Below are 12538 nucleotides of genomic sequence, written 5' to 3'. Positions count from 1 at the left end.
CCAAATCATATTGAGGCCTTATATTTTGCATAGTTGAGAAAGTATATATTTTTGAACTCACATTTTCAGCATTCTTTTCCACAGCCTTAAGGGCTGTCCTGAAGGTCACAGCATTCTACCATTTTGCTGAGATATTAGACATACCCTCACCTCACAGACTCGTGCTGCCTCTGATTATCATGGATAATCAAAGGGCTTTTGAAACTTAAAAGTTCAATTCTAGTTGCATGCCTCCTAATCCTTCCCAAAAAGTTCTACCAACTAGAGACCAGGCATTGAAATATATGATCCAGTGATGAGTGTTCTCATTTAAACCATCACAAGCACCATGCCCAGTTTTATGTGGTACCAGGTATCAAACTCAGGGCTTAGTGACCACTGGGAAAGCACCCCTAGGTCCTCACCCCAAGAATTTTAATTTAATTACTATTATATGTTATTTATTATATTATTGTTGAGACTGCACAGCCTTGGCTATCCTAGAACTCACTCACTATATAGACTTGGTTCGTCTCTACCTCATTGCAGCACCTGCCTGATGTTTGTGTGTCTGTGTTGAAGTAGATTGGAGGCTGGGGAAATTGGTGATACATGCAGTGTGTTTGTAGCGGTCAGGTCATAAGTTTCACAAATTGGTTTTATCCTTCCACTGTGGGTTCTAGGAATCTAACTCAGGTTATCAGGCTGGCTTGATAAGTACTTTTACCTACTGAGACATCTTGCTGAGCCAAGATATTTATTTTAAAGCAATTCTTTGGCATGCATATATTTTTTCCATTCATTAAATACAAAAGCAGATTTGCATAATGATATGCTTACTTTTTACATAATGATATGCTTACTTTTTATTTTGGATGGATACTTTATATTATAGGATGTAAGCCATCTTCAATGCTTTTAGAAGTTGGTTAGTATTTTGATTCAGTAATCAGCGCTGACAGCGCTGCCTCACAATATATTATGATGGCAGAAGTATGTATAGTGCCACTTTAGAAGTAGTTTTATCCTAAATTCAGGCCAGGTTTTTTGGGAGATAGGCAGTCCACAGTGTTGACAGCATGCTTTAGGGTTGGCTCATTTTGTTTTTATTTGTTTATTATTTGAGACAAGGTATCACTTCTAGCTCAGGTGTTTTCTAAATTTATAATCCCTAATCTGCCTTCTAGATGTTGCTTTCTCACGCTGTCTTATTTTTATCCAGAATTCACAATTAAAGTGTTATTGGTGTTATGGTAGGAGGAGATTGTAGGAAGGCAGCAGCAAAAATTTGTATGCAGTGGTCAGTCATTTGTCACTTGTTCCCCATCTCCATCTATTTGACTGGAGTTGGATTCTGTGTTTTAGGTTAGCGTTGATCCTGCCTTAGCCTCCTGTCTTAGTCAGGGTTTCTATTCCTGCACAAACATCATAACCAAGAAGCAAGTTGGGGAGGAAAGGGTTTATTGAGCTTACATTTCCACGTTGCAGTTCATCACTAAAGGAAGTCAGGACTGGAACTCAAGCAGGTCAGGAAGCAGGAACTGATGCAGAGGCCATGGAGGGATGTTTCTTACTGGCTTGCTTCCCCTGGCTTGCTTAGCCTGCTCTCTTATAGAACCCAAGAGCACCAGCCCAAAAGTGGTACCACCCATAAGAGACCCTCCCCACTTGATCACTAATTGAGAAAATGCCCCACAGCTGGATCTTATGGAGGCACTTCCCCAACTGAAGCTCTTTTCTCTGTGATAACTCCAGCCTGTGTCAAGTTGACACACAAAACTAGCCAGTACACCTCCTGACTAAGATTGATCTCATATATCTTATATACAGATCAAGAGAGATTATGATTTTTTGGAAAGGAAATAAAAAAGAATAACATTTTGCTGTATTAAAGTATATCAAGGGTACTGGTGATAGTTTTGTTGTGTCTATTTTGTGAACCCGAAAAGACCATCAAGTCGCCGATACTGGTGCAATCACACTAGGTCTTTATCCAAGCTCATGCTTAGGCTACAACATTGTCATTGATACAGTAGCACAGGAGGGTGAAGCCTGGACCCTAGGTTCAAGAAAGCATTTATAGAGGTAAACAAACAAGCAAAGGGGTTTCCAGCTTGCCACACATATGATGGGGGGTTGGCTATTATGGAATTTGTTGCCCATTAAAATGATTGGTTGGCTGGGTGTTGGTGGCGCACGCCTGTAATCCCAGCACTCTGGGAGGCAGAGGCAGGTGGATTTCTGAGTTTGAGGCCAGGCTGGTCTACAGAGTGAGTTCCAGGACAGCCAGGGCTACACAGAGAAACCCTGTCTCCAGAAAACCAAATCCAAAAAACCAAAAAAAAAAAAAAAAAAAAAAAAAAGATTGGCTGGTGCTGAGATCCAAACCATAAACTTTCATAAGTAAGTATCCTTAGGTACAACTGTAACTTCTGTAACTTCTGCTTTCCTTCTGATTGGTGGTTGTTTGGGAGTGACCGGGAGACTAGTGTTGGTGCAGGCTTGTTAGTTAACTCAATTCAGCTTTAGGTCAGGTTCACTAAGATGGAGCCTGAACCCAAAATGAAGCTGGTCTGCTCTCTTGCCCCTAAGCAGGATGGTTTCGTTCAGTCCTTGTGACTCACTTAGTAGAAGAGAACTGACTCCTTTAATTTGTCCTTGGATCATACTGTGATATGCACACACTTCATACACACAAAATAACTTTTAAGATGTGAAAAAAAATAAAGCTAGGTATTAATACAATATAAACATTATGTGACTTTAAAAAAAAGATATTATCAATCCTATCAGCTGCTATTTCTCACTTTTCTTTATTAAAGCTAAATTCACTCTGGTTTAAAATGTTTTTCAGAAAGGAGCATGACCAAGAGCAGAGTTCTTGAAGCAAGTTTGTAGTAGGACTTTAGCAGTGGGCCTGGAAAGAAAGAGTTGGTAGGACCTGGTTGCTTGATGGTGTGTTTGTAGTTGTGGAGGGTGAAGAGTCTCAGAGAGCTTCATAAATTTATCAACCTGCTGTTTTTTCTTAGCTTGATTGATTTCCTGAGTAATTCTTGTTCTTGGAGAAATACTTGTTTCCCACCTTATTATGAAGGCTATTACAAAGGGTACAAGTAAATGTATAGGGTGAATTATGGGAGGACATTGTACTTCTGTACTCTCTGTGAATATGTCACCCTCCAAGATCTTCACATCTGGTTTTTGAGTTCTCTGAGGCCTGTCATTTCTGTTTTTTTATGGAAATTTCATTGCTTATGTATAATTGGTTAACCTTTAATATTACTACCCTTCTCTAATATGCTGTGGTCTTTCAGGTGATGAGATTCCATCCTGAAAGCTGCTATGGGCTTCTAGCTATTAGTCAATCTCAATTGTATGACTTATGACACCATTTTGAGGATTCCAAGGATTTTTAGAATTCTATGCTAGGAATTAGACTGAAGACCCATCTGTTTCATGCTTCACACGAGAAACAATTCCTCCATTTTTCTCCTCTGTCACAAAAGATGTTTATTTTTCAACTAAAAAGTAATTGGATTTTTTGTTTTTGTTTTGACATAGGGTTTCTTTGTGTAGTCCTGGCTGCCCTGGAACTCACTCTGTAGACCAGGATAGCCTTCAACTCTGTTTGCCTCTTACTCTATCGTGCTGGGATTAAAGAGGCATGCACCACCACCTGGCAAAATTATTTTTTTTTTTTACTTTGAGGGAGTGGTGTGCATACATGCTTTATAGGACAACTTGAGGGAGTAATTTTCTCTTTCTACCGTCTGGGTCCCAGGCATCAATATCAGGCCATCAGATTTGGCACAGATATCTACCCACTGAGCAAATAATTTTATCCACTCTCACTTTTTTATTTATATCCTTTTTTGTTTTTGTTTTTGTTTTTGTTTTTCGAGACAAGCTTTCTCTGTGTAGCCCTGTCTGTCCTGGAACTCATTGTGGAGACCAGGCTGGCCTTGAACTCAGAAATCCACCTGCCTCTGACTCCCAAGTGCTGGAATTAAAGGCGTGTGCCACCACACCCTGGCTTTTTTATTTATATCTTTTTGCTTTGTTTTGGTTTTGGATTTGGTTTTTTTGAGACGGGGTTTCTCTGTATAGCCCTGGCTGTCTTGGGACTCACTCTGTAGACCAGGCTGGCCTCGAACTCAGAAATCCTCTGCCTCCCAGAGTACTGGGATTAAAGGCGAACGCCACCACCGCCCGGGTTTTGTTTATATCTTAATATATATCTTTATAAGCTAGCACAACTATTGATACTTTTAAATTCTCTTCATATTGTTTGAGGTACAACTCTTTAAAATTTGTGTGATTTTCTTTATTGGAAATTTTCTGTCAAACATTAAAAAAAAGGGTTTTAGTGGTTTTGGTTCCTTTTCCTTTGGTATATTATCTATTGAGCTAAAGTGCAATGAAATAGTTCACTCTCCTTTTTTGTTGTTTGCTTTAAGAGAGGATCTCTATGTAGTGCTGACTGTCCTGGAACTTTTCTCTGTAGGTCTTGAACTCAGGGAGAGTCACTTGTGCTACCACACCTGGCCTGTTTTTGTTGTTGTTGGCTTGTTGTTTGTTAAGATTTTGTTTTTATTTATGTGTCAGCTACACATTTGGGTTCCCTTGGGGGCCAGGAAAGGGCATCAGGTTCTCCAAAGCTGGGGCAACAGGCTGCTCTGAGCTTCAGAACTTAGGTCTTCTACTAGAGTAGTCGCAAGCGATCTTGATGGTCGTAAACAGTTGTGAGTGAGCTAATTGGCAGCATGCAAGCACAACCGTGAAGCTACAGTTGTTTCAGGAGAGTGTTTAATCCTAGCACTGGAGGCAGAGGGAGGCAGATCTGAGTTCAGCCTGGTCTACAGAGTGAGCTCCAGACAGCCAGGGCTGTGCACGGAGCACATATGTATGTGCATACATGGAAGTTGCATGTTCCTCCTCCTACACAAGACAAACACATGATGCACAGACATACATGCAAGCAAAAACATTCATACACATAAAAATAAATACAAAGTATAGTATTTTAAGAACCTTTTTTATAATCTATCATTGTGCTGGCAAAAAGGCTAAAAAAATGAAATTAAGTTGGGAATGCCTGTCTCAAGAAACAAACAAACAAACAAACAAAAGGTTTTATTGTGTTTGAACTAGAAAGTAAACCAACATTTACTCCTTAGTGATAAGTTTGTGAATGTGATAGAAAAGTATCACTGGTTGTGATCTAAAAGGTTAGGTAGATCAGTGGTCTAGCTGACAAATTAATACTTTTGGTAATTCTCAGCATTTCTAAACTAGATAGGAGAGGTGGATGTAATGGCATCCCAAGGATTTAATTTGTTTTGAGTTGGTAAGTTTTATAGATCAGAGAAGAGGATTGCAAAGCAAGAGAAGTAAGCTAAGATCTCGTTATGAATGACTTTGCAGCCCTGGGACTTATCTTTAGGTTGTTTGTTTGTTTGTTTGTTTGTTGGATTTGGTTTTTTCGAGACAGGGTTTCTCTGTATAGCTCTGGCTGTCCTGGAACTCACTCTGTATACCAGGGTGGCCTCGAATTCAGAAATCCGCCTGCCTCTGCCTCCCAGAGTGCTTGGATTACAGGTGTATGCCACCACTGCCTGGCTAGGACTTATCTTTAACTGTCAAAAGAGAACCATTAAGGAAGTTTGGGTGGGTGGTACAGTTAGCTGTGCTTTAGAGCAGCACACTCTAGTAGCAAAAGGGAATGATGATCTTTTAGAGGCTTGTGATTGAGTAAAAGGTATGAAGGACTTGAACTAAAACCTTTGAGTTAGTAGTAGGTGAAGTTATATAGGAAGGCCAGGAGTATGTTGTACATACCTTAGGAGGCAGAGGCAGGGGTTCTCTGTGAAGTAGAGGTACCTAGCCTGTTTTACATACTGGGTTCCAGGCCCACCAGAGCTACAAAGTTGAGGCCTTGTCTTTAAAATATACTATCTTAAACATATATTCATATTCTGTCTCCCTTTCTCTCCTTCCCTCTCCCTCCCTCTCCCTCCCTTTCCCTCCCTCCCTCTCCCTCCTTCTCTGTCTCTGTCTCTGTCTCTCTGTCTCTCTGTCTCTCTCTCTCTCTCTCTCTCCACACACATACACATAAAAGCCAAGTGTGGTAGTATGCACCTTTAATACTAGAGGCTAAGGCAGACAGATCTCTGTGAATTTGGTGTCAGCTTGGTCTACCCAGTGTCTTCTTAGCTTTCCAAGGCTACATAATGAGAGACTGTTGGAAAAATGTATGTGTGGGTATGTGTCCAGTAGTAGTACTGGAAAATGAGAAATGTTAGGAGTAGAGCTAGTACTTCCATTTTTTCATAGTTTGGCTAAAGTAGGATTTCATAAGTAATTACTCATCATATAAAAATTGCTGGATAGACTGTGTGGTATTGAGGACTGGAGCAATGGCATATTGATTAAGAACATTTAACTGCACTTGCAGAGTACTGAGCTAGGTTTCCAGTATCTAGTTCCAGAGGATGGTGGAGCCCTCTCCTGGCCTTTTTGTGTACCAGACACACACATGATACATATACATATATGCAATCAAAACATTCACACACAGAAAATAAATAGTGTAGTATCTTAAAAATCTTTTCTAATTCATTGTTGTGCTGGCAAAAGGCTAAAAATGAAATGAAATTTGGAATGCAGATATTAGCTAGCTTTACTATATAACCTTTCATCCTGTAGAATCTGCCCAAATTGGTTTTGTTTGGTTTTTTTTTGAAATGGGGTTTCTGTGTGTAAGGCTTTTTTTTGTTTGTTTGTTTGTTTTTATTGTTTGCATATGGAGCCCAAGAAAAAAAGCCCAAGGCTTGAAGGACTCCTTTTCCATTCAGGAAGCTGACAGTTTGGTATTAGTCTTAGCAGGATGTCCCATGTATGGAGAAGGATGTCTAACAAGGCTTGTTGCAGAGTTATATTTCCCACGTGGATGTGATCTTGGAAAACATTCCAGCCCACTATCAACTCATATGTTTTATCATACCTGTAATTACCTTGCAAAATCCATCAAGCTTTTAAGAGGATGCCAGACTTAAAACAATCTTCAGGTAAAAGTTCCAGGGCACACTACACTAGATCTTAGTAAACAAATAAATCTTAGATGAGCCCTAAACAAGGTGGTACATACTGTAATTCCAGTACTTGATGGCAAATATGTGTTTCCACTGAGCCAGCTTTCTGGTCCCTGATCTCAGTTCTTGATACCAAGCAGAAGGACTGCAGTTTGAGTCCAGCCTGGGCTACAATAAGACCATGTCTCAAAAAAAGGAACAGTGGAGGGGAAGAAGTTTGGGAAAAGATGGCTTAGTGGTTTTTAAGCTCTTGCTGTGCAATCGTAAGACCTCAATTTTGTTTTGTTTTTTTTGTTGTTGTTGTTGCTGTTGTTTTTTTTAAAATTCTTTTTATAACTTTAAATTGTTTAATATTATGCACATTGGTGTTTTGCCTGTATGTATGCCTGTGTGAGGTGTTGGATCCTCTGAAACTGGAGTTACAGACAGTTGCAAGCTGCCATATGTCTGCTGGGAATTGAACCTGGACCTCTGGAAGAACACCCAATGCTCTAACTGATGAGCCATCTTTCAGCATCCATCTTTTAGGTTTTTTGAGACAGAGTTTCTCTATGTAATTCTGGATGTCCTGGAACTTGCTCTGTAGACCAGGCTGGCCTCAAACTCAGACACCTGCCTGCCTCTGCTTCCCTAGCTGAATTTAAAGGCATCTGCCACCCCTGCCTGACTAGGACCAGAGTTTTAATTCCACCACCATGTGACAGGCTGGGCTTCCTGAAAGTGTCTAGGACTCTAGATCCAAGAAGTCTGATTATACTGTATAATGGCCTCTGTGCTTTAGATGTGTACAGCTGCACACACACGCACTTACATTCATGCAGATACACACATACAAATAAATGATGGAAAAATTACAAGGGTGGAGAGATGGCTCAGCAGTTAGAGCACAAACTGCTTTTGTCGAGGACCCAAGCACATGCACTGACTCAAAATCACCAGGTTGAGGGAACTTAGTACCCTCTCTGGGTTCATGTACACATTCCCACCTCCCTCCCCCCCCCCCTCTCACACACACACACACACACACACACACACACACACACACACACACACACATTGAAAATATTAAAAACACAAAACCCATTGTATAATGAGTGACATCACAAGAGATAGTGATCTATAGAGATTATAGAAAGTTTGTATCTTATAATAGTATATGTTTGCCTATTATATAGGTAACTGAAATAAAATATTGAAGTAGAAATGTAAATTAAGACTCATAAAGCATGACCAGATGAAGATCTAAGCAAAAATAGAACCTTAGAAAGGATTAAATAATGTTAAATGAGGTGGCACACTAAAGGAGAAATATGTAAACTAGAAGTCAAGTGAGCTGCCACATGCCTGTAATTCCAGGACTGGGAAGCTGAGGCAGGAGGAGGCCAGTCTATACTACAGAGCTAAACCCTGTCTCAGAATTAACAAAGGGACAAGATACTGCTGAGAAAGCAGCATGGAGATAGAGAAAATATTTAAAAGAGTGAGATAAAAGTTATTCTGAAAGGTGGGCATGGTGGCGCACGCCTTTGATCCCAGCACTCAGGAGGCAGAGGCATGTGGATCTTTGTGAATTGGAGACTAGCCAGGTCTACAGATCAAGTTCTAGGACAGTCAGAGCTGTTACACAGAGAAACCATGTCTTGGGAAAATAAAATGTCTTTGTGAAGAATTGTAGTATAATATCTAATTGGATTCCTGAAAAAGAAATAATTATGAAAGGAAAAATTATATGGCTAAGATTTTTTTTTTCCAGAATTGAGAACAGAAAACATCAAGTGTTACAAATCACTTCTACTTCCCAGGAAGGTGGGCATCTCACTTGGGAGGCAGAGGCAGGTAGATCTCTATGAGTTTGAGGCCAGCCTGGTCTTCGAAGTGAGTTCCGGGACAACCAGGGCTGTTACACCAAGAAACTCTGTCTTGAAAGACAAAAGAACAAACAAAAACAAAACCAGTGAAACAGCTGTCAGCCTTGAAGTGGCATACTCAAAATACTTTCACAATAGACATACTGAGATAAAATTCTTAGAAGAGCATTTGCTACCAACAGAACAAAGTTCCAAGGTATATAGTTCAGATAAAGAAAACTCATCCAAAATAGAAATAGGTATATAGTTCAGATAAAGAAAACTCATCCAAAATAGAAATAGTGCCTTGCAGTAGCCCTGTAATATTTAAATCAAATATATACTGTGGTTCACATTGTACTATTACAGGATGCTTTATGTTTCAAATTTTGCTTCATTAGCTGAATCTACTCTAGACATATATCTGGGCATGTTTGTGCGTGATAATGATTCTAGACGTCTGTACTACTGAGTCAAAAGGAATTTCTTTTTTTTTAATTTTTTTTTTTACCAATTCTTTGTGAAATTCCTATCATGTATTTCAATCCTACTCATCTCTCTGTCCCTTTGTATCCATCCTCCACCCTTGCAACCTCCCGCTAAAAAATAAATAGCAAGAAAAAAAATAAAAAAACCCAACTCATCCTGGAAGCTGTAGCATGTCACAGTGTGCCATGCAGTATACTTGCAAATATTCATTCCAAGTCTGTTTGGAGGCCTCTGGCTTCTGCTACACTATCAACACTGGATCCTCTTGGGGACTTCTCTTGGATCCTATTGTTGCCCTATGTCATGGAGCTCCTGCAGTTTTGGCCCTTCATGCACTCCAGCAGTTCTTATATGAGGTAGCCAGCTGTTGGGCGGGCCTTTTCAAAGCCCAGTTTAGGTGAGTTGGTCAGTCTACCAGCTTTCCAGTGTCCTTTGGCTCCTGCTGATACACTAAGACTCTAGTACTCTAGTGTACTCTCTAGCACTGCCCTGCTAGGTCACACAATGCAGCAGCTGACAAAGGACACGGTCATCTCTCCTGCTCTTACTATTGGGACAGCTTACCTGTTGCCTTTCTTGCATGGTTAGCTCGCACAGTGCCTTAGGCAGCAGTCTAAACCAGGGACATCTGCCTGGCTTTGGTGGTACCATGGGCCTGGGACAACAACACAGACCCCTGCTGCCACAGGGCAGCACATTGCCCAAGACGTGGCTCAAAATGTTTTAAAGAAGGAGCTAGGTCAGGGCTCAAACTCAGAACACTTTTTTAATATCAAACCAAGAGAAGTAAACCAAAACAGTTTTGTCTGAAATATAAGTATCTGTAAGAAATGGCAATCTTTGTTATCTAAAACTGGTCCAAACTATCTTTTGTAAATAAAGCCAGCACAATCTGTTGAATGAAATGTAAATTGGTAGTCCTGAGGCCGGCAGGACGAAAGGCAACAAGCCCCTGCCACCGGTCCGCGCCACTAATGGGGAAATGTGTGGTGGAGAGATGGGAGAGATGAAAGAGGACAAAGCAGAGGGTTCAAACACTGGAGGAAGGCAGAACTGGAGGCTCATTGGATGTGAGGAGGTCATGCTGAGGCTAGGGACATCAGGGCCCATGTTACTGTCTGCGCCATGTCTGGGGCAATGTATGCTACATTGAGACGAGAGGCTAGAGAATCCCCTGAAAGTTTGCTAGGTAGCTAGCCCGGCATACATAGCTAAGAGACTGTCTCTGACAAGGTAGAAGGAAGAACAGTAGCAGATGTAGTCCTTTGACCTCAGTACTTGTATCACGGCACACTCACTGTATACACACGCACATCCATATACATATGAAAAGAAATGGCTAATAGTTAGGTGTGGTGCCATTGGCCCATTCTTGTAGGCCTAGTATTTGAGGTGGAGACTGGAGGATTTCTGTGTTGAACAGTGGACTGAAACAATGTGAGACTTGTTTCAAAAACAAACAACAAAAAATCTGCATATATACTAAAAAGAAAAAAATGCCGAATATTTGATTTTATTGTGATTGTGGAAGGGTGTACTTTTACCATGCTATGTTTTCTTTCTAGTTCTATATATTACCAGGCAGCCAGCAGGACAGAAGGAAATGAAGTTAAACAAATGAGTCATTGGGGGAGGGAGACTGTTAATTTGTTTGGGAATTCTATGTTTTAATGTGAGCTTGAATTTTTTTGTTTTTTGTTTTTGGGATTTGGTTTTTTTTCGAGATAGGGTTTTTCTGTGTAGCCCTGGCTGTCCTGGGACTCACTCTTTAGACCAGGCTGGCCTGGAACTCAGAAATCGCCTGCCTCTGCCTCCCAGAGTGCTGGGATTACAGGCGTGCGCCACCACCACCGGGCTTCGTGAGCATGAATTTAAGATGTCATTTTAAACTTTTCTGTTCCTTTGCTGTTCCAGGTGCAAGTGAAAGTGTGGGAAAGCACATGCTGGAAGCTTGTAACAACAACCTGGAGATGGCCGTCACCATGTTTCTGGATGGAGGAGGAATTGCGGAGGAGCCTAGTACCAGTTCAGCAAGTGTCTCTACTGTCAGACCACACACAGAGTATGGATTGATTCTTTAGTGTAGCAGTTACTCATTTGCCTAAATTAACTAGCCGCCTCTTTATCCCGGTTAGGTCTATTTTCTAGTTTTAAAAATTTTAAAGGTTGAAAGCTTCTGAAAATATCACGTGGCAGTTTTTGTATTTAGTGTACCTTAAGTTCTCTAGAGCACTGACCTTGTCTACTTGATCTTCTTTTCTGTTCAGTCCTCAAAAGAACTGTGTGGGTTAGAGGCAGGCGGCAGGCTTTTTTGTTTTTGTTTTTTTATTACATTAGATATACTTTAAGAACCAGGTCACAAACATGCATAATTGTTGAATTAGTTTCAGATTAGTAGAATATTATTTCTGTAAGAGTTAAGAATTTTGGAGATCATATTAATTCCTTACAAAGGTTTTGCTTGGTTTTTGTTTTCTATTAACCATTTATCTCAAGTGTAATCCCATTTCCCATCAAGGCTCAAAGTTTTAATAAAAATCAATATTGAGCCAGATGAGATGTTAAACACCTTTAATTACAGTACTCTGGAGGCAGACAAGAGGATCTCTGAATTCCTGGGTCATTCATTTTATTTATTTATTTATTTATTTATTTATTTAGATTGTTGTTGGTTTTTTTGGGGGGAAGGGGTTGGTTTTTTGAAACAGGGTTTCTCTGTGTAGCCCTGGCTGTCCTGGAACTCACTCTGTAGACCAGGCTGACCTCGAACTCAGAAATCCACCTGCCTCTGCTTCTCAAGTGGTGGGATTACAGGTATGCCCCACTACTTCCGGCTTTTGTTTTGGTTTTGTTTGTTTGTTTTTTGTTTGGGGTTTTTTTTTGTTTTGTTTTGTTTTTTTGGGTTGTTTTTTTTTTTTTTTTTTTGGTTTGTTTGAGACAGGGTTTCTCTGTGTAGCCTTGGCTGTCCTGGAACTCACTCTATAGACCAGGCTGGCTTTGGACGTATGGTGATCTGCCTGCCCCCGCCTCCCAGGTACTGGGATTAAAGGCTTTGTGCTACCACCACCCTGTGGTGTCCTGGATCCTTCTTGTCTGCATAGCACATTCCAGGCTAGCCTGTCCCAATAAAAC

At 40.6% G+C, this 12538-nt stretch overlaps 1 protein-coding gene across 1 annotated transcript in view; it reads left to right on the top strand.

Annotated features, from left to right (window-relative positions):
* The window catches only part of Ubxn7 (UBX domain protein 7), a 62155-nt gene that overhangs the window by 15209 nt on the left and 34408 nt on the right, over positions 1-12538 (top strand). Inside the window, exon 2 of the mRNA XM_052157794.1 lies at positions 11321-11468. Within this exon, the coding sequence (XP_052013754.1) occupies positions 11321-11468 (148 nt within the window). The remainder of the gene's footprint in view (positions 1-11320; positions 11469-12538) is intronic.

Source organism: Apodemus sylvaticus, chromosome 15, assembly GCF_947179515.1.
Source record: "Apodemus sylvaticus chromosome 15, mApoSyl1.1, whole genome shotgun sequence".
Lineage (NCBI taxonomy): Eukaryota > Metazoa > Chordata > Mammalia > Rodentia > Muridae > Apodemus > Apodemus sylvaticus.
The sequence above is the reverse complement of the archived record's forward strand: the minus strand, read 5'-3'. Positions and strand labels throughout refer to the sequence as shown.